The following is a 24,010-nucleotide window of genomic DNA, read 5'->3' on the forward strand; positions in this document are numbered from 1 at the left end:
CAATAAAATTTGAATTATTAAATTAAATAAAATTATTAAGTGAACAAAGCAAAATTGTTAAAATGCTTCATATATGACTAAATATATATTTACTGTTATTCAACATATTATTAATAATAGTAAATAATTAAAATAACTTAAATAATACATATTGCTAGGGCCAGAAGGAATCTGTGGACATTTTTTGCTATTTCTACGCATTATTGTGTAAAAAAATCTGCGGATTTATGTGGAATTATTTTGGGAGCATCATAACTAAAACTTGCTTTCAATATAGGAAATAAAAAGCAATAGCTTTTTAACTTTATTTAATGTTTACATTGCAAATCCAATTAGATCCAATTCATTTGGTAAACAAAGCAAGTGTCTCATACATCTAATATATCTACTAAAAGACAGAAAATATTACTTTACAAACTGTATCGTAAATAAATCATATGAATTTTTACATATTAGTCAATATTATTACTGTAATTCCTTTCAAAACTGAATAAATATAGATTTACACACATTTACACAAGTAAATAAACAGAATCAATGATGGGGTAAAAATCTGCGGACTTATTATTATTATTGATAATAGTAATTAAAGAAAAAAACTTATATTTATTCACTATATTATAGAATGTTATAAATATAATACAATTAGTAGGTCTATAATTATAAAAAAATCCGTAGATAAAAAAATTATGTTTATTTCAATAAGTATTCAAATATATTTAATTATTCAAACAAATTATTACCAATACTAAACAATAAGAATATATTTAGATATTATAAGAGTAAGTAAAAATAAGTATTAGTATTATTAAAATAGTATTAAAATAAAGTTTATTTATTGCATTTATATATTTAACACTGTACTATATAGCAGACTGTTATAGAGGACCAGGAGTGCCACATAAAAATAAAACTCAAAGATTCAATTTGTCAGTTTAATATTTCTTAAATAAATACATTTTTAATGGACAAATGAATAGACAAATTATTTTGTGTTTTTAAATGTAATTTATTAAAACAATAAACAATTTAAAATTATTAAAATACACACAAGCCTAAATCAAAAAGACAAATTTAAAACTATTTAATTCACACTTGCAACTGGAAGTCTTTCTAAATGCTGAATACTTTCTGTAAAATATTGAGTAATAATGTAGGCCTACAATGATTTCAAATGATGGTGCTAAAATAGTCTAATGCTAGCCTGCTGTAATTGACTCACAAGTTCAAAATGTTTAGAAGCATATAGATTTATTTTTTTAGACCGTTTTAATGTGGTGATGTCATTGAGCCATGAACATTTCCTGCTTGTTATCAAACAAGTTCATAACTGTAACAAGAGACAATTCATTTAACTTAATGTTAAAACAGCTGTCATTATTGATTATTTATCAATATGTGGCTCTTCTATATGATTCTCAGAAGCTATAGAAATTTAAAATGCAAAACAGGAAATACCTTGGGACCATTGTTTTTGTTTACATCCCTCAAAATAGTCTATAAGGATCTCTGATCAGCTAAAGTTCTAATGAAGCTCTCTAATGATAGAACCCTATTTAAAGTATTTATTGTAAAGTTGCCTTTTTGTACAGATAAAATATAGCTACTTCTTGACCTACTGTTTTATCCATAAATTTGCTAAATTGTATTAATAATATTAGCCTATTATTTTTAGGCAGGCTCATTATTATTATTATTATTATTATTATTGTTATTGTTATTATTATTATTATTATTGGGCAAGCACATTATTATTATTATTATTATTATTATTATTATTGTTATTATTATTATTATTATTATTAGGCATGCCCATTATTATTATTATTATTATTAACTTTTTATTATTCTTAGCTTATTATTATTATTATTATTATTATTATTATTATTATTATTATCATCATTATTATTATTATTTGCCAAGCCCATTATTATTATTATTAACAGCCTATTGTTTTTATTATTATTACTATTATTATAAGGCAGACAGATTATTATTATTATTATTAGTATTAGCCTATTATTATTATTATTATTATTATTAGGCAAGCCCATTGTTGTTATTATTATTATTATTATTATTATATATTATTATAAGGCATGCCCATTATTATTGTTATTACTATTATTATTATTATTATTATTATTATTACGCAAGCCCATTATTATCATTATTATTGTTTTTATTATTATTAACGGCCTATTATTTTTATTATTATTACTATTATTATAAGGAAGGCCCGTTATTATTATTAGCCTATTATTATTAGGCAAGCCCATTGTTGTTATTATTATTATTATTATTATCATCATAAAATACTGTATGATGACAGTCGATCTGTAATTTGCCAGTGTCAAACAGCAGAGGACGCCCGCATCCCGATTCAGCTGACCGCAGATCAGTCAAACATCACAGGTTCTGCAATAATCATCGTGTTAATCTCTTCCTGACTGTTCTCTTAATGTCAGGGGTGAAATGAAGCGTTTATTTATCCTCACGCCGGCGCCGTTTACACACACCTGTGAAAAACCCACGCATACACAAGTGCACATAATCTCGATAATCTCACTGTCAATAGCGCTAATACCAGAGGAGTGACACATTAAACAAGCAAAGACTGGGTCACAAAACAGCTACACCAGTCCAAACACCGGCCACTCTCAGTCAATTACTCAACGCCGAGTTATAATTGAGTCAGCGGACCCGACAAAAACTACACGTGTTGCAGACCAGAAAATAAACGGAGGAATTATGAAATATCTGTCAGAAGTGTAATTCCTCCCAGCTTTGTGGTTTGCGAGTCTCGTGCAGGGTCCTTCATTTCAGAGAAGATGAACCAACAGTGAATCACTGAGGAGAGGAGGAGGAGAAGAGAGGGACTGGGGAAGGAGGAGAGGGGGACAGAACTTTCTATGAGGCATGTGTATAAAATCACTCCAGTCAGTCAGTCAGTCAGTCAGAGTTTCATCGACAGACACCTGGATTAATCAGTCTCCCAGCAGCTGTCAATCATCTCGCGCGCTCACAGTCAGACTTTATATTTGACATCTTTTTAATTCACGCGTCAGATATTTGTTATTTTCTCCTGTTTAGTGCGCTCCAGCAGGCGCTATTCAAGTTTGAGGGGGAAAAACTTTAGGAGAGTTTCCTAAAGCACCGGACAGCGCACAAAATAAAAGGAGTGATTATGTCCAATCCCAAAACTACATAAGAGATCTCAAAGAAAAAATAACCGGATAAGAAGGGAAATAGAAGATTTTGTCCAATTAAAATGTATCGCTGGAAAGGTAAGTGATGATGGCCGACTTTTGCTTCTCAGAGTCAATTTAGATTAATTGATTATCATTTTGATTAATTTTATTACTAATTCTCAATTGCTACTATATGAGTTCATTTTATGAATATTTTATACATGAGTTCATGTATTTGTTTGTTTTTATTTTTTATTAGTCGGCTTTTGCTTTTAACTTTCAATCGTAATTCGTTTATTTGGCGCCGGAAGGAGAACATTTCTATCACGTTTTTTAAAGTCTATTTTAAGTCTATTTATCAAACACAGATACTCTAAAAGCTTTTGAGGCCTATAAACCAGTGTAGCTAATAAGAACATTTCTTTAAAGTTCTAGGTTAATGAAACGTTCGTAGTTCTAGCCATTGCTTTTCATATAAATAATCGATTTGTTTTATTTGCAAATCAGCCAAACAAAAGGTGACGCTGGCGCGAAAACTGAACACGTGTAATGTGATTTTTCCATTAAAGAAGTATTTTCTGATTAAACTTGTTTTTGATAAGATTTATTTGTTGTCAAAGAAGTTATATAATTTCTTAAGTTTAAATTAAATATAAAACAACCATGGTTTTATTACAAATAAATCCAAAAAGCGTAGTTATTGTACACTGTAAAAACTATAGGATCAATAAGTCATGACAGCATGTGTCATTTAGTTCATTGCAACTTATCAAACTGAGTTAACCATGTTCTAACTTAATTTTATAAGTTACACAACCTTAAGTTTTAAGTCACTTTAACACAATATAAGTCCAATGGACTCATATGGTTAATTTGATTCAGCTTAAAAATTGATGGCAGCAGGATTTTTTACAGTGTAGTAACAGAACCCAATAGCAACCACTACATCAATCAGGCTTTAACTATGATGTTAGTAAAATGTGGTTATACAATAGTAGCCAAAACATGATTGCTACAGCCTAATAAAACCATGATCAATTTTCGTAGGAGGTGCTATTATTGACATGGTATGAGGATGACAAATGTGATGAAATGGTAAAAGTACACATCTGTACTGTAAAAAAAAAAGCTTTGTTCCACACAATTGATTTGTGTGGAGGAAACATGAAGGAATTAAACTAACTTACTAATATTTACAAATTTAAGTGAATTGTACATAAAAAAAGTAAGTTGACCCCAAAAAACCTCAATATTTGCATTGTTTCAGCTCATTTTAAACAGCAAACATCATTTGAGTGTATAGGTCTAAATTCAGTTACAATTATTCATTTAGCAGATTCTTTTATCCAAAGTGACTTATAAATGAGTATAAATTAAGCACTTCAAATCACCAGAGAGCAGTTGTGTCTGTGACATGTCTAAGAGCAGTTTATTTAATATTTATACAAAGAAAGGGGTAGTTTTACTAAAAACTACACTGTAAAAAATGCTGGGATCCACATAATCAGATGAATTAAGTTAACTTATTAGTTTGTACAAATTTAAGTGGATTGAACATAAAGCAATTAAGTTGTTGCAAAAAATCTCAAGAATTGTTGTTTCAGCTCATTTTAAATAAGTAGTTTAAACAAACAGGATTGTTTTCTGTACTTTCTTTTCTGTCTAATTATTTTGAGTAGTTTAAACAAACAAACTTATTTTTATAACAATGTATTTTACAAAAAAACCCAAAATTTTTCCTCAGAAGAGATCTCACAGACGTTTTGTTCAAACATTGTTTAAACTCAAGCTCCAACTCTCACGCAAACCTGATGATTAAAAACTCGTGATTTATGAGCTTTTCAAATTGAAGACTTCTTCAAAAGTCCTCACAAGTTCATTTTCCTCATGTTTCACTATCTGAGGCTATTTTCATAAATCTGTTCTTCACAAACCTGCACACACACACAGAGAGAGAGACAGACACACACACACACTTGGACACATTATGCACATTATGCTTCTATTCTAGTTCTCAAGTGCGTGCGGTTCATAGGGCAAGCTCACCCTGTCTTGTTAACCGACACTGATATGAGAAAGTACATGATTCATGTTAGTCAGGGTCCAAACGCACAAACCCACACACATACACACCACCTGTCTTCAGGGAGCCCTGTCTGTAAAAAGGAGGAAGAGTGTGTGACGAAATGATGCGATTTACGCCTGAACAAAGCAGCAGAGCATTCTGTCACGGTCACACACACACACACACACACACACACACACACACACACACACACACACACACACACATACACACACACACGCACACACACACGCACACACACACAGTCTCTTTTTCCACTTCATTTTGTCCCACATGCATGCTTTTCCCCTACAATGCATCTATCACACACAACCCAAACTGCCAAATACACTCACACAGATGGCCTGAGAAAAAAAAGCCTCAACCATTAACATGTCACATTGTGCCCCTTGTATTTGCATTTTAATCCACGCAAAGATGCAGGCAAGACAGTCGGTTTGGGGGAAAAGAGAGAGAGAGAGAGTGTGTGTGTTTGTACGTGTGTGTGGATTTAAGTGAGGCAGAGGGATGAAGAGCTTCAGGAAGTGCAGGGCTTAAGGAGAAAGAGAGAGATGGAGTGATGGAGGAAAGGAAAGAGGGTTAACGCAGCCCAGATTCCCTCTAAAAGAAGAAGGAGAGAGAGCGAGAGCACAGGGGAATGATATAAAATGAGTTGGTCACGGTTTGAACAGTTACACATGCTGTTTACATTTTTCCCAAATTAACATGGCCCCTCGCTTCACCAAGCCCCTTTCTCTCTCTCCCACTTCTTTCTTTCTTTCTTTCTTTCTTTCTTTCTTTCTTTCTTTCTTTCTTTCTTTCTTTCTTTCCATCTCAAACTTTTCAACTTCAATATTTGATCCTCCAGATCGGACGTTGCTCTTCATTTCGTCGTATTTATTTTCGGCCGTCGTTAAATGAGAAACTTGAGTCAGAAAGATGGGGAAACGGTGAGGGGGAGGGAAGGAGGGAAGAGATAATTAAAAAAAGCAAGAGGAGAAAAAAAGGAAGGTAATTATAGAGGTAGAAAGATACCGTGGACCAAAAAAGGGCATGGGAAGAAAGATCAGAGATGGAGAACGTGTGAGGAAAGTTCATGGAAACAGGTTTTATTATCCGTTCCTGCTTTGTTCTGAAGGTCCTTGGCAAAGTCCAGCATGTTTCAGGCCAACTTCCATCAATTTAAATTTCAAACTAAGCATCCAGGGGAGATTGAGGAGTGTACGTCCTCTTGTAAGGGATCACGGGGAGCAAGTGTGCGAATGAGTGAGTGATGTATCTCGAAGCTATCCACATCCATCATGTGTGTATTATATTCTAACATCCAGTTGTGTGTGTGTGTCTAGTCAGTGGAGGAATGCACGTTTGATTGAGTACAGACTGCACATAAATCTCTACTTTAACTGTACACAGACACACAACATGACCCTGACCCTTTTCACAAACACACACACACACTCAAGCTCATGAATATGGAAGACTAGGCTCTTTGTGCGCTGAACTGACCAGCCCATCATATGGGCAATATAACTTTATATGATGTGATAGGAGGGAACATGTTTTATGATATTGCACCATAATGCCGAATTCTTGGTATTGTTGACTGGAGCCTCTAAGAGTCGTCTGTTTAGTGTTAACACAGAGGCAACAAATCAGTCAGAAGATGGAAGGCGAGAGGCTACGTGTGCATGTGTGTGAGACGGAGAGAAAGACAGACTGATATACCGATTTGACATCATATCATTGCTGCCAGCTGTAGGCTTCATGCATGCACACACACACACACGCACACACACACGCACACACATACACACACACACACACACACACACACACACACACACACACACACACACACACACAGATCTGTCCTAATGAAAGCTGTTGCTATTCAATAAAGTCGTGAGGGATTTGTTTCAGGGGTTATGTAAATATGCCAGAACTCTGTTTTAGAGCTGTTGTGCTTACAGTACATCCAAGTAAGCAGTAAGGGAGAACAACATTCTTCATAAGCTTCTCAATAATATCCATTGTGCTGTGAGAAAAACAGAAGTTTTCAGATCAACAGAGAGGCTGAACGTTTGCAAAGATGATGATAGGATCTTAAGAATTAAATATCACTAATTTAATGTCAAATTGTCTGCCTTTATTTTTTGATAGAAATCTGAATGCTTATTTTTGGCCATGCAGGGACAATAAATGGCAGCTTTTGTATGGGAAAAATTGTTTTATTTGTAAACTGTAAAAAATAGATATCATAACATTGAATTTATATTTATATTTAATTAATTGACTGTCTATTTTTAATATTTAATTGCATTTTATAGTGTGTGGCAGAAAAAGAGGGATATCTTCAATATCTAAAATTGTGCTTCCTGCTTAATTTTATCTTAAATACTTAAAATAAAAAATAAAAAATGAAACGATTTCTCTCTGCAACTTAATTAAATAACGGTTTTTGGTTCCCTCAAGAACCTTTGAGTTAACTGCTCTTAAGAAGTTTTTTTTTCAATAGTGTGAAAACAAATTGACGGTTTCAGGTTCACTTATAATAATAATAGTGTTTTATTTGCATCTTTCATTATACAGTGAATATGTTTTAGATTATATTAAAGAATATTAAAATATTAAAAGAAAATATTCAAATGTTAAATGAATATTCAAATATTGTACAAAAAAGTAACTCATTTAAAAACTGTTTACTGAAGGGTTTTTGAGGACACAGCGGTATTTTTATGGTCCTTTAATTATTAAGAGTCTACTTTTTTCCACTCAAAATAAACTTTATGAATGAAATGTTACCATAAATGTTAAACGTTCCTCGTGAAACTATGAATGCCATTAAAGAAACTTTTCTTTTGAGAGAGAGAGAGAGAGAGACTAATAATGTTTAAAAAAAACTCAAAGGAATCATAGAGAGTTTCCCACTGATCAGCTCTTTATCAGATGTCACGAAGATTATTATTTATTTTATGAAATTCTAAACGATCTAAAATTCTTATAAATATTTTTTATTATTGAAAAGAACGTCATTTCATTTTGGTTTCAATTTTTTTCACAGTGACCACTTCTTAAAAGTACAATTAAAACAACAAACAATTAAACAATATGAACTAGGCATGGGCCGGTATAATATTCTGATGGTATGATATCCTTGGATAAAAATATCACAGTCTGATAGTGATCATTGCTCTAATATATATATATATATATTTTTAAATGTCTTGGTAAAAAACAAAAACTTTTTTCCCTTTGAACACAATATATTTTATTTTGAGAAACATTTAAATCATGTTGGAGTAGTAAATATGTCAGGCTAAATAATTCAAATCAATCATTGACTTCTGTGTCGTCATTAGTTTCAAAAACACAGATTTGTTTAAAACAGCATCTTTGCAGATCTTTTTCTATACTGTTGTCCTAAAAACAACAAAAAAAATGTTGAAAAACTATTCACAGAAAGTTTATTTTGGAAAACCAAAATGTTTCTTTTATGGATTTTACTATAACAAAAGGTTTTTATTGGCATCAACGTTTCTACAAATAACCTTTAAAATCTCTTCACTGAAAGAAAACCAAAATGGTTCTTTGGTGGCAAAACACCCTTTTGAAACCCATTTCATAAAGAAACCACTGAGGAATGGAAAGTTTCCTGAAGGTTTTCAAATGCCAACTAAAACCCTTTATTTTTATATCGTGCTTTAAAAAATTCCCTTTGGAAATGTAAGAGTGCAAACTTTTGAGACGATGTTAATACTTAATGAAACAATAGTGAATTCCACTAAGCCTCTTGAACTCTGCAAGAGAAACCTTAGAGTAATAAAATGTTCCTCAGAGTACCCTTATTCAGTTATTCTCCTGGAACGTAAAACAATTCTAATAAGAATAAGATGTCAGTCAAAGTTTACATGACTTTAATGGAAGATTTGAGTGGATTTAGATTTTAATGCGTTACTGTAACTCACAGAAAACATCATTCAGTTCAGTTTATCTGATGTTTTCAATAAGCTGATATTGGATCAGGATCTGAGATGCACTGCTGAACTTTTCCACTCCCTGCTACTAATCTCACAGAGAGACTTTGACGATTATCATGAGGAAAAGGTGTGTCATTGTGAAGTGTGTGCGTGTGTGTGTGTGTTTTAGGTACACTGTTTTAGAAGAGCATTTCACGAGAATTCCTCCCTCTCCAAGCAGAATGAGCGAATTAGAGGAGAAAGAATGGAAGGGAAAAAAAGAGAGGAACAGAGTTGAAAAGAAAAACTGGCAGGGCTAATCGAGGTTAATAAGCTGTTGTTATTTTGGCCGGGGGCAAAAAAGAGATAAACCACTTTAAAGAAGGGGAGGAAAGGCGTGTGTGTGTGTGAAGATAAAAAAAAACAACCTGGAGAACTTGACAGGGGGAATATAGGAGACAGAAACAAGGAAAACGTGTGATTGTGACAAAGAAAAAGGAAAGACGGAGGACAAAATGGACATTGGGATGACGGGGGAAGGGGTTGGAGAAGAGGAGACGGACAGAGAAAGGAAAAGCAGAAGGGAGGAGGCGCACATATTTCACACCTGTTGAAAACACAATGCCTCCAACAAGTAATTACACATCTCTGCCGTGTTCCTCTGAATGCTTGACACAAAAAAAGAAAAAGAAGAGAGACACTGGATGAGATGTGTCTCTGCCGAAGGACTCCCCGAGGCTTATACACACTCATAATAGGAGCACTAGCTGACCCTTGCAGAACTTTAAAGGTTGCTTTTCATTTGCTGCCATTTTCTCAGTGTGATTTCTGAGGACATGGGCGTAAAAGGGGCTCTGGGTGGGCACATTTTCTGTACGCAGGCTTGCGCACAATACCAAATGCAGAAAGTTCACTAGTCTGTGTACAGGCATGTATATACACATAATCCAAAACAGAAAGTTGCAAACACACATACACACACACACACAAAGTCCAAAACAAAAGCGTGTCCCAGACTAGAGGACCACACGCACTCCTGAGTTGGAAAAAATGCATGACAAGATATTGTCAAATGTTATAACTATAGATTTGATGATTTACACTTATGTTGACAAGTCTTTGCAAGAAAAAAGATCCTAAGGTTATTTATAATGGATTATTTATGAGATGATTTTTGGAGATTGTTAAAATTAGCTCATTTATTCAAATAAAATTTGGGCCTCTGAATTTATGGTTAGAGCTGTGATTGAGTGACAAATTGTTCCTTTAGTGTTTCCTTGTGGTGTTTGCATCAAGTAAAAAAGGTAAAAATATAGGTGAAATTATGTTCCATCATTCCTACACTGTAAAGCCCAACAGTCAACTTTATCAAATGAAATGAGTGTAGTTAACTCAAAATTTACTGAAAGTTAATTCTACTCATTTGAAAAGAGTTTTGAACTCAGTGTTGAAGGTAATGAGTTAATCAAAAACCTCATTACTTCAACTCAAATGGAGTAAGTTGACAGTACTCAAATAGATTTTTTTTTTTTTTAACTCAAATGGTTTGTAGTGATCGCTTTCCTCAAACGGTTTGAGTTGCCATAACTTTTTGGGGTTTTACAGTGTATATAAGGTATTTCTGTAAATACAAAGCAACGTGCTTAATATATTAAAGAATAAGTCTAACAACTTTAAAATATATTAAAAAACAAGTGTTTTTCTATTATATTTTGAATGACTAAAAACTTCTGGTTGATAAACTAGTGTTTTAAAGGATATTGGTAGGGTATAAATATGTTTATAATGACAATTAATGCTATTTTAAATAGGATCCACAAGTATTTTTGGTATATAAATTGACATTTCAGTTGGTTTCTTCCAAAAATCATGGTAAAAAGTGTTTGTTAGTGAATTTTTTTGTTTAGAAAAACATTAAATTAAACTTAAACTAAACATTTATTTTTATATTTTGTTATTTCGAAGCTGAAAATACATTTCTTGTCTTTGATGAGTACACTGTTAAACCCAAAATGTTAAGGTAACTCAAACCATTCGAGCAAACCAATAGCAAAAAACATTTAAGTTCTAAACTAATCCTAATGAGTACTCTGAACTTAATCCATTTGAGTAAATGAAGCAATTTGAGCACAGTAAAACCCAATAAATGAAGAGAACTTAAACCAACTGAATACTGTAAAACACAATACGGTAAGGCAACTCAAATCGTTTGAGGAAAGAATTGCTACAAACCATTTGAGTCAAAAAAGAATCTATATCCTCCTAGGAATTGAGTGTCCATATACGTGGACAGCACATTTTAGCTCTTAAGTGTCTATTTAAAATACTTTGAATGCTTTATATTTTGTTATAAATACAGTGTCATCCTGCAACTGTTTTGCAGCATATAAAATGTCCCAAACCCTATTTTTAACTGTCCAAAATGGGGAAAAAATTTGTTTTTACTCTCTGATATTCAAAGCAAGTTGAAAAAATGTCTAAGTTAAATATGCATAAAAAAACAGTCAGGAAAATGTGTTTTATGTAAATTCGCACCACAAGTCCACATATATGGACATCATTTTTCTCTAGAAGTACATTGTATCAAAAGATGATACTTAGATTTTTATTCTAATTAGGTTCCAATAAGCTCAAATAGCAAAGAGAAATAAAAATGCATGTAAAAAACACCTTGGTCCTCAAGAGTTTAAGAGTACTGTGAACTTATTCCATTTAAGTTGAAGTAATGAGGTATTTAATTAACTCATTACCTTCAACACTGAGTTCAAAACTCTTTTCAAATGAGCAGAATTGACTTTCAGTAAACTCTGAGTTAACTACACTCATTTCATTTGATAAAGTTGACTGTTGGGTTTTACAGTGTAAAAAGAAAATAAATTTAAGGCTAAAAGTTTGAATCAAGATGTTTGTTTTTTGAAAAATGAAAGAAATTTAGATGAATGAATAGCTCACAAAATCAATAATGTAATTTGATGTAAACTGGAATTAGTTACAATACTGGATTGTTATTTTTGCAGAGAAGGTACATGGAAAACATTCTGGTATAAAATACCATATGTAAAAGTATGACCCTTTTCAATTAGAGCATAAATCCCTTTAATAATCCTGTAATCCTGCAAAGATCCCCTCTCTTTCTTTCTCTCTCTCTCTCTCTCTCTCTCTCTCTTTTCTCTACAAACACACTCTACCACAGTGCAGTAGCACTGCCAGATACATCTGCGTGAAATTGTAATCTCCGTAATCAAACTATAACTTACAACTTAATTTATACAGAAATTCACAAAAATTGACAGCATAATCTCAGATAAAGCAAACATTTATTTAGAGACGATTAGAGACAGATCTATTTCTCACATAATGTAAATGAATAATTCACAGGAAAAAAAAAATCATATATGTCAAAATTTTGAGTTTCTTTCTGTTCAACACAAAAACAATGTTGCAATCTGGGTCTCATTGGCTTCCATACTATTTTGTTCCTGCTGTGGATGTCAGTATTGTCTGGTTTCCAACATTAGATACCTCATTAGGTTATCAACAGAAAAAAGAAAGTCATAAAGTTTTGGAATAGCTTGAGGGTCAGTAAATGGAGGGTGAGTAAGTGTTCATTTAGTAACACTTTATTTTGATGGTCCATTTGAGTATTAGTAGACTGTCTGCTTAATATCTGCTGATACTGCTCCTTCAACAGACATTTAACTGACTATAAGAAACTTTGAAAGTACATGTCAAATTACACCTACCCTAACCCGAACCCCAACCTAACAGTCTACTTATAATCTATAGAGAATTAGTTGGCAGGTAGATGCAATGTAACTTAAATTCAATGAACGGGCCATCTAAATAAAGTGTGACTGTTCGTTTTTGGCTGAACTACCTCTCTAATTCCCTGTTTGTTTTTTAGTTGATCAGGTTGCTGTGCTGCTTTTATTGGCTGTCGCAGTGGGCAATGCTCAGGTGCTGGACCGAACACTCATTCTGTCCAATGAGAGGAGCTCTATCGAGAGAACATACGAGCTGACCAAATACCTGGACCACCAGCTGAAGGAGATCAGAGACACTTACGTGAGTCACAGTCTGTTTGTGTGCTTGGGTGTGTGTGTGTTATCAGCGTGTGAGGATGACGTTTTTGTTTATAGATGTTTTCCTGTGGATGCTCTTCTTCCCCCTCAATCTCTTTTCCTTCTCTTCCTGACCATTGTAAGACATCCTTTAGTTTACATTATTCGTTACTAGAATTGCCTAACATTTAATGGTGTGTTAAACAAAACATGTAAAATTAATTGCAGTTTTACTGGTGTACTGTTTTTATGTGTTTACTTAATGATGAAACAGGGAGGTGAGGTGGTTCCCATCAGATTTCAAAACAGAGATGTGATGTAAACGTGTCAGTGAATAATTCCTTTTAAAAAAGCATTTTTAAGGAATATTTGAATAACTTGAAATTTTATCATTATCTTTTTTAATATATCAAAATGTCAAAACTGGACCTAATATTAATAATAATGATAATAAAATAAATGAAATAAAAACACCAGTGGACTGAACCAAATTCCAAATTCCCTAAGTTATGCTATATCTTCACAATATGGAAGAAACTATGATGACAGGATATTTTTGAGTGAACTATCGCTGACAGGCCAACAAACCAATGCAAACAACCACAAAACCAATAGAAATATGCCAAATCCCTTGATTTGCTACTTTCCAGCGCATAGCAGATAGTATTTAATATTTAAGGGGACGTGGTTAGTCTAGACAGCATTTTACTGGCCACAGTCGTCTACATTGGTGTTTATTTTGTAATCTTTTAGAGCACACACTCTTAAAAATGGGTTGCAAAAAAAGGAGAATGTATGGCAATGTAATAGAATACAATTTTGGGTTTCTCACATCATTTCTCCCTTAGTGTGAAGAATATGTCAACACTAAGAACCCATTTCCACTGTAAAAAACTTTTGTGGAATGGAAAGACTTAATGCAGTGGTCACAAATCTTGATCCTTGAGGGCCATTGTCCCTGCAAAGTTTAACTCTAACTTGTCTCAACACATCTGCCTGGAAGTTTCAAGTACCTAGTAAGACCTTGATTAGCTTGTTCAGATGTATTTGATAAGGGCTAGAGCCAAACTCAGCAGGACATTGGCCCTCCAGGAACATGTTTGGTGACCCGTGATTTAAGCTAAGGTGAGGTAATGTGTATTGTTATATTGTGTATGGAGTGCTTCACAATCATGAGGGGGGTCTCTCCACACCACCACCAGTGTGCAGCATCCACTTAGATTATGTAACAGCAGCCACAGGACAACAGCGCCAGTGCGCTCAACACACACCAGCTATTGGTGGAGTGGAGACAGTAATAGAGCCAATTCGGTGGATAGGGATGATTGGAAGGTCATGATCGAAAGGGCCAATGGAGGGAATTTGGCCAGGACACCGGGGTTAGTGCCATGGGATTTTTAATGTTCACAGAGTCAGGACCTTGGTTTACGTCTCATCAAAAAGATAGCACTTACTGACAGTATCATGTCCCTTTCACTTTACTGGGGCATTAGGACTCACACAGACAGGTTGAGCACCCCCTGCTGGCCTCACTAACACCACTTCCAACAGCAACCTAGTTTTCCCATGTGGTCTCCCATCCAGATACTGACCAGACTCAGCCCTGCTTAGCTTCAGCGAGTAACCGGTCTTGAGCTACAGGGTGATCAGGCTGTAATTTATTGGATGTTAAAGGTCTTAGAACCATCAAAGCTAATAAGGATGTACAGTAGATGGGAAAACTACATTGTTAAACATGTTCTTAAAATACCATGGTCTTGAAAATCTCAGTGTTTTAAATGACTTAGTGTAATTATTCTCTAATATCTCTTCTCATCTCTGGTTCTCAGCTGTCGTATCTCGGGCCTCCATTCAGTGATCCTGGCTTCTCTCCTCCACGTCCCAACAGCTCGTCTCTGTCCGTGCCCAGCGCAGCAACACGTGTGGACTTATGGCGCGGGCTGGAAAATGGTGCTCGTCTGGCACAGAACCAGCATGCATACAGCATTCTTCTCTGTGCGGTGAGGGAGTTGGCGCGCTCCACCCTGTGCCCGTACCTTCAGAGCTCCCTCCTGCACTTCTGCTCTGGCCTCAGCGGGTTGCTTGGCTCAATATCTGGGCTTATGAACGCCCTGGGCTACACCAACCTGCCATCCTCCACAGGATACGCCACCCCTGCTCAAGGATACGCCCCAGCCATGTCATCACAGTTTCAGGGCGTGAGTGAGAACAGCCCTGCCCCTTTACGGAGTTACGTCCCTCGAAATCAAGGCACTAAGACTGCCTCGGGTGTGAGAGAGGGAACGACTCGGGCGGATCTTAAGCGGGACAGAGAGAAGGAGAGGGCGGAGAGGGGGAGAAGAGGGAGAAGAAAAGAAGGAGAGAGTTGGGTCACCAAAGAAGAGGGTGAGAAGGAGGAAGGAATGGAGAGATGGGGCAAACGGAGAAGACTGCTAAGCGTGGAAGAAGAGAAAACAATAAAACTGAACACCATGAATTACACATCTTTAAAATTTGGAGATGGATACCGAAAGCAGCCTTTACTCTTTTCCTCACCATCCTTGCACCCTCGCAGATCTGTTCGCTCTATCCCATCCTCTCACACTGGGCTCTCCCCGCTCTCGCTCCTCTATCAGTATGGAGGACCAGTCTCTGAGGTTCACACTTTACTGGCGGCCCCTGTGCTGTCATCCCATCCCACCCCAAATGACTTCTCACGGAAGGTAGAGGGATTCTGGGTACTGAGAGAGCTGCAGAGTTGGCTGTGGAGATCTGCAAAAGACTTCACCAGATTGAAGAAACGACTGCGTGTTTAAGATGACAGAGGCTTGGGTCCAAAACTTAGTGAGCTGATTCTAACAAGGTGCGGTCACCTTTGGGGCCATAAACAAAGATGCATTGCCTATTGTCAGCAGTGTAGCAATGTACACTATTCACTCAAAAGATTCATTTCAAACCAGGTCGCTTTGGTCTACACTACACCCAACTATTGCAGATCTAGTTGTTTCTGCAAGTGCTCAGCACTTCATTTTTTACCATTCACAGCATTTGCTATTAGCTAAATTGTTCAGGGTTTAGGACCAGGGGTGTCATAAGTTGGGGAAAAGGGGGACAGAGTACATAGGACTAGAAGACACTAGAAGAGACCACAATGAATTCACTATCACTCACTAATTTTCCTTTAACTTTATTTCGTTATTAAGGGGTCACCACACTGTCATTCCAATTATTCCAATCCTACCACAACCTACCCCTGAGAGTGCTGAACCCCTTATGAAACTTATGAACCCCCAGTGCTGGGAAACACCAATACACACTCTCTTATTCACACATGCACACTACAATTTTTAGTTTATCCAATTCCCCTGTACCACGTCTTCAGGGAAACCAAATTTTACCTGTGCATAGGGCTCAGAATTCCTAGAAATGTCACTGTCAAGAACAGATAAGCCAGGACCTCACACTGAAACTGTGTTGGTGGAAAAGATTTAGTGGTGAAACTATGTGACCAATTTAAACCTGCATGGAGAAATCTTTCACTTTCATCCACAGAATGTGTAACCCCGCCGGTCCTGCACCAAACCTGCTTCGAGCTGGGATCGAACCGGCGACCATCCGCATGGGAGGTGGTTGCTCTACCAAGAAGGCTAAAGACGATGGTTAGTGTTTGTCGCTAGAACACCTTTAGAGGTCAGAGGAGTGAGGTTTACCTGTACAACACTTCACTAGCTGGTCTCTGCTACACTCACCCCCCTAAACCTCACTCCCATCCAGGTCACAGCAGCAATGTAACCCAGCTGATCCTACACCACCCAACCCGCTCTGAGCTGGGATCGAACCGGCGACTTTCCACTTTCCACTTGGTAACTCTACCAAGGAGGCTAAAGACCATGACCTCTAGCGTTTGTCGCTAGACCACCTTTAGAGGTCAGAGGATTGAGGTTTACCTGCAGAGTACTAGCTGGTCTCTGTTACAAGTGCATAATTGTTGGATGGAATAATCAAGCAGCTACACTGAACTACTGATGTTTTGTGACATCAATTGAAATATATTTATATTTGAATTTGGATTTGTCATAATTCAGGCTGTTTACAGTGCATTTTATTTGCAAGGCATAGATAAAGTTCGACCAGGTTTGGGCCCAAACGTGTCCACATCAGGAACACGGAATGCCGTCTGTGGAAGCAGCCTGCTAGGTTTTGTAGCAGAGCGGAAGAAACAGATTGATTCATGCTCTATGGATGGAGATCTAAGAACTTCAGATGGTCACGCTTTGCATTAAATCACCAAACAGAAAAGAGCCGCCTGTACGTCACAGACAAAGGAAAGAGAGCGCCCATTGAGAGAGCGAGACGTGATTCAGCAGAAGGAAAGTGAATCATGTTTGGAGTCATGCAGTAGTAAAAGGGTCAATGGGCAAAAGTGGAGGAAATGTGGCATAACCAAAGAAACAATGGATTTTTGCTGCCTCACAAACTGAGTCAGTAATGCCTCACTGACTCGTCTTTTTCCAGACGCAAATACACACCTACACATTTGGTAACAGATGCACTAATCTGATGCTCAGATGGCGTGTGTACCAACAGAATATCGGCCATCTGATAAAATATTATTCAAAAACTTTGATATCTTGGTAATACTACGTTTTCTAGAAATGGTATTTGGTATTGGTATTTGGAATTGGTATTTTTGTAGAAACATGGAATAGATGATACAGTATGTCAATAATTTTGCCTTGGTACCATGGTGTTAGTAGTAATGTGGAGTAACTAATCACAGTATATTATAATATACTATGGTTTTTATATGACACTTCAATGAAGAGTCAGGGATTTAATGTAGGAAACCATGTTTTTATGTACCATAGTATTCTTGGCAAAAGGAAAAGGAGGGAAATTTCGCACCATGATCAAAGTACTATGGAATTACTGTTTAAGAACAATGCCAACCAATCAGTACTGTGGTATATTTTCTCACATGGTATTTTTAGAAGAACTTAGAAATGGTATACCTATATATTTACACACTATAGCATTACAATTCATTTACCGTGGTACTTCCACAGTTCTTTGCTTTTCAGATAAGGCATTTCACACATGAACATGAGCTAAAATGCAGGTGAGAGAGTGTATAGATATGAGTGTTTGTGTACAGTCTGTACAGTGTTTTCTGTATGTGTGTATATGTCTGTTATATTTATTTAATACTATTTATTTCTCTGGGGTACGACTGTATGATGTCACATGTTTTTTTGCAATGAGTACAAAAGACCTTTACTGGCTACACTATGGGTGTGTGTGTGTGTGTACTCTTACCCCTTGAGGAAAACCAGAGGGACTGGGAGAATAGCAAGAGTTTTATTCGTCTGTCTGAGCAAAATTTATGACCACTCCATTCTTTCATGTAATCCCACATCCTCTCATCCCTCTCTTCCCCTCTATCTCTCTCTCACGCCTCTCCTCTTCCCTAGCGCTCACCTAGTACTGACACACACACATATACACGCACACACACATAAACACACAAATTTAGTTAGCTATTACACTTATTTACAGTGCTCAGCAGTAATTGAGTACAGCCCATTTTGAAAATGATTATTTTCATTTATTTCTCACTGAATTTAGGCAATTTCTTTTAGTGCATTTAAACAAAACAGATTTATTAAACAGAAATATTTATTAAAATAATATTTTAGTCACCAAACATATTTAGAAATTGAAAGATTATATAATTAAATTCAAGCTAAATATTACAACAACAACAACAACAAAATACAACCAACAAAATTTCAACTAAATTTTTCAATCTCGTTGCCGCTCTTGATTTTTGCTCTTTTTTAAATTTGTATTTAATATTTTTCTATAACATATAAATCTGGCTGTACTAGTTTCTGGACTGTTATCGTTAGTTATTTTGTTAGATAAGCTCCTGTTTCTGGACTGTTATCGTTAGTTATTTTGTTAGATAAGCTGCTGATTTGGCTTTAGTACTGACTAATCTAATGTAAATTCACAAATATAATATTGCATAGCTTCCTGTTAAAAATATAAACTATACAAACTTAAAAGATAGATTTGTGAGGGGTGTACTTTTATGTATTTTACTTGTACTTGTATGTATTTAATATTCACAGATATTGTAAATTAACATATAAATTAATTTTCAACATTTAAGAGTTTAAAAAAATGGACATTCACGCACATTCATGCTCAAAAGCAAAAGGGTAATTATGTTCACTTAATAAAATTTATTCCCAAAATATAATAAATAGGTAAAAATGTACAAGTTTACTTAGAGATATAAATGAGAACACTATAAATAGACTTTGATTATACTTTACCTATACATTTCAGAATCCAAAGTAATTTGTTTTTATGTTAAAACTTTTGTGAACAGTTGACATTGTTTTAGAAACAGTACCATTCTACATGAATTTGACGAAAGAAATACAAAATAAAAAGCAAAAACATGTACACTACTGGTCAGGGGTCAGTATTATTTATTTTTTCATGTTTTTTATTTACAAAATTAGTCTGTTCATCAAGGCAACATTTATTAAATGTAAAAGAAGTGTTAAATATTTAATACAATTTTAAACAACTGTTTTCTTTATTGCTTTGTTTCTATTACCATTAATAATAATAATAATAATAATAATAATAATAATAATAATAATAATGATAATAATTAATATTAGAGTGATTTCTGAAGGATCGTGAACTCTGAAGACTGGAGTAATGAAGCTGATTAAAAAAATCACTGGAATAAATCATTAAATTAAATTATAAACTACTTTATAATTTCATAGTACAATGACATTTCACAATTTTACAATATGTACTGTATTTTTGATGAAATAAATGCAGCCTTGGTGAGCAGGAGAAGCTTATTTTAACATATTTAACAATCATGTTGACCCCAAACTTTTGACCGGTAGTGTATCAAACCATTTGAGGAAACCAATTGCAACAAACCATTTAAGTTTAAAAACTAATCCAAATGAGTGCTGTGAACTTAATCCATTTCAGTAAACGAAGCAATTTGAGCACAGTAAAACCCAATAAATGAAGAGAACTCAAACCAACTGAGTACTATAAAACCCAATAAGTTAAGGCAACTAAAACCTTTTGAGGAAACGATTGCTACAAAACATTTGAATAAAAAAAACTAATATAAGTACAGTTGAAGTCAGAATTATTAGCCCCCCCCCCACACCCCCCCCCCCCTGCCCCCCGCCTCCCCCATTGCATTTTTTTTCTTTCTTTTTTAAATATTTCCCAAATGATGTATTATAGGAAATTTTCACAGCATGTCTGATAATATTTTTTTCTTCTGGAGAAAGTCTTATTTGCTTTATTTTGGCTAGAATAAAAGCAATTTTTTATTTTTTAAAAGCCATTTTAAGGTCAAAGTTATTAGCCCCTTTAAGCTATATACTTTTCTGATAGTCTACAGAACAAACCATCATTATACAATAACTTGCCTAATTACCCTAACCTGCCTAGTTAACCTAATTAACCTAGTTAAGCCTTTAAATGTCACTTTAAGCTGTATAGAAGTGTCTTGAAAAATATCTAGTCAAATATTATTTACTGTCATCATGGCAAAGATAAAATAAACCAATTATTAGAAATGAGTTATTAAAACTATTATGTTTAGAAATGTGTTGAAAAAAATTATCTCTCTGCTAAACAGAAATTGGGGGGGAAATAAACAGGAGGGGGGCTAATAATTAAGGAGGGCTAATAATTCTGACTTCAACTGTATAAGAGTACTGTGAACTTACTCCATTTGAGTTGAAGTAATAAGGTATATTAACTCATTACCTTCAACACTGTGTTCAAAACTCTTTTCAAATGAGAATTAACTTTCAGTAAATTTTGAGTTAACTACACTCATTTCATTTGATAAAGTTGACAGTTGGGTTTTACAGTGTAGGAAACACAATTCACCTGTGTACTTACAGTCATGCACTCCATGATTTTTTAAAGGGTAGTTTACCACAAAATGAAACCTTGCGTGCTATTTACTCACTCTCAAGTCGTTCAAAACCTTTTCTTTATTCTGTTGGGGAAATGGACAAACTCAATTTTTTATCCATATTTGACCCATATATCCAGTGGTGGAAAAAGTACCATTACTTGTGAGTAAAGTATCTGTTGTAAATATTCCTCAAAGTATGCGTAAAAAGTAGCCCTTTTAAGAGTAGTGAGTAGTATTACGCTGTGTAAGCCTGATGCGTGTGTGTAAATGTAATATTCTGTAGTGCATACAGAAAACATCCGCCATCTTCTCATCAATGACATTCAGTCTAGTCTCTGGGTCATTGCGTTTAAAGATTTTGGACATCTTGGACACTTGTAATGCTTCCAAACAGTTAGCTGCATGTCTTAAGGTTTTTCGGTATGATGTGATTTACTTTCTATGTGCGATTTGATTGGACAGGAATCGCAGGACTGATTTTTCTAATCACCATAGACAGGAAAAAATAAAGTTGTGACTGCAGGTGGAAGGAAAGTAGTGGAGTACCAATACAGCACTAAAAATGCACTAAAGGGAAAGTAAAAGTACACATTTTTAAAACTACTTAGTAAATTACAATTCCCGATAAAAAAACTACTCAATTACAGTAATTTGAGTATTTGTAATGTGTTACTTTACAGCACTGCCCATATCTGAGGTTAAAATGTCACATTTTAAACTGTCACTTAAGGCATAAACATTACAGTATAAACACTATCAAGCAGCATTTGAAATGAGCGAATGTTCAGGTGCTTATGTCTCATTTCCTCAGGCTATGTTTGGGGTAAAATTAAAGGATCAATGAGAATTTGTGTTTCCCTTTGAGCAACACACCTGCGCTGGTGTTATCACGGCACACACACACACACATAGAGAGAGGGGTGTGACGCGTTCTTTTATGTGCAATTATCAGAAATGACGGGAAAAAATGAGTTTGGTTTGGGGAATCTCTCTCTCACGCACACACACACACACACACACACACACACGGCCGAAGAATCAGTGAAATGCGTAATGCAGAGTCCAGTCGCTCTTCGGCCGCTAAATGGATGACCACACATCAGCAACAAAGATCGCATTGTGCGCCTGCGAGTGTGTGTGTGTCATCACGTGTCGCTCTGAATCAGCTCGAGTGAATGTGTGTGTGACTGTTTATGCATCTGTGCGACTGTAAAGTAGTTTTATTTGTTTTACTTTAAAAGCCGAAACCTCTCATCTCGTGCCATCGAGCGCGCCTGGATCTTTCTGCCATATGTTGAGCAGAGCGCGAGTCTCCCCTGCCAATCACGTATTAAATCACGCGTCTGTCATCAGTTCATCAGCAGAAGCCTATTTAGAGAGTCTTTATCGCTCCCTCCGTTCTCATTCGGTCAGCCGTTGCTCTTCGTCAGTGTCTTCCCCCCGTTTTCCTCTCCAATAATCGTTCGTCACACACATACACGCTTTCTTTTAGCCCCGATCACCTGCAGCACATAAAAATTCCTTTTTTCTCTCTCCAGAGGATTGCGCAGCTGCCTATGGGGAGTTTCTGCATTCCTGTTTCTCTTTCTGTCTGCCTGTCTCTCTCTGTGCCTCCTCAAATCTGCATTTTTTTTTTCCTTTTTCGTTTTCTCTTGCCGCTTTGTCTTTGCCTCTCACCTGTGGCCCAGCCCTTCCTGTTACCTCACGGCTCCCACCTGCCGCGCCCGCGCCCCCGCCGCGCTTCAGGGCTGGGCTGAAACTCTCCGAAACCGCTCGGTGCGGGGGAAACCTGGGGCACAGGTTGACTGATTTATTGCCTAATCAATTGATCCTCCCAGATAAGAGTCGGTAACCACAGTCACAGTGCATTTTATGTACATGAGTGTTGACTTAGCCCTGGAGGAAAAACAGACTTTAATGTACCGTGGCGTGTTTTAGTGTTATTCAACATGCTTTCAGAAAAGATTATGGATGATTGTTTTGGACTGCCTACAGAGAATTTGGTGTGTGTGTGTGTGTGTGTGTGTGTGAACGTGGGTGAGTGAGTCAACTAGCAGTGTGCTTAAAGTTGCACCTAAGTGAGCTATACTTGCTATCTGCCACCTACATAGACAGCATCTTAACTCAGGTGACATAACAGCTGCCTGGTTTCTGAAATAAACAACAGTGGTTGGACAATGAAACGGAAACACCAATTAAACCAATAATTTAATTGTTGTTTCAAAACGTATTAAAGCTGAGGTCACACTGGACTTTTCTCCCTATAGACTTCCATTCATTCTCATTTAGACCCGAAACGCAAGCTTGTGCGTCAAGTTTCGCAGATGGCTGCTTTGGAAAGTTCAAGCTTGGTGAACTCTGACCTGCAAAATCGCATCACGTGACTCCATGAGACCAACTGAGGATCAAAATATGACCTCTCTGGACAGGAATTTAAAACATGGACCAATCGCTCACTTTTTTAATGTCTAATCATCTTGTTTAATCCCGCCCCTTTTCACAGCTCCGTAAGACAGAATTTCGCAAGCTCAAACTCTAGCCTGACTGCAGCTATAGTGTTAAGCTGCAGTTTTCCCGGGAGTCTACCAAATTTCAGACCCATCTCCTGTTTTGTTATTTCGGCCGGAAAATTCCCGTAATTTCACCCCCCCCCCACCCCCCCCCCCCACCCCCCCAACCCCAGGCCTCAGCTTTTTGGTACAGTCTGTAAAACCCCCAGGTCACAGACTTTGGTATAAAATCCAATCGCATCGGCTGCCTGAAACCCGGTCTA

At 35.9% G+C, this 24,010-nt stretch overlaps 1 protein-coding gene across 1 annotated transcript; it reads left to right on the forward strand.

Moving 5' to 3' along the window:
• Positions 1-2,895: 2,895 nt before the first annotated feature.
• Positions 2,896-18,813, forward strand: clcf1 (cardiotrophin-like cytokine factor 1). The gene is made up of 3 exons (XM_056472660.1): positions 2,896-3,288; positions 13,118-13,278; positions 15,104-18,813. Exons 1-3 carry the CDS (start codon positions 3,273-3,275, stop codon positions 16,067-16,069), a joined length of 1,143 nt encoding a protein of 380 aa, XP_056328635.1. The 5' UTR covers positions 2,896-3,272; the 3' UTR covers positions 16,070-18,813.
• Positions 18,814-24,010: the final 5,197 nt, after the last annotated feature.

This window comes from Danio aesculapii, chromosome 14 (assembly GCF_903798145.1).
Source record: "Danio aesculapii chromosome 14, fDanAes4.1, whole genome shotgun sequence".
In the NCBI taxonomy this organism is placed as follows: domain Eukaryota; kingdom Metazoa; phylum Chordata; class Actinopteri; order Cypriniformes; family Danionidae; genus Danio; species Danio aesculapii.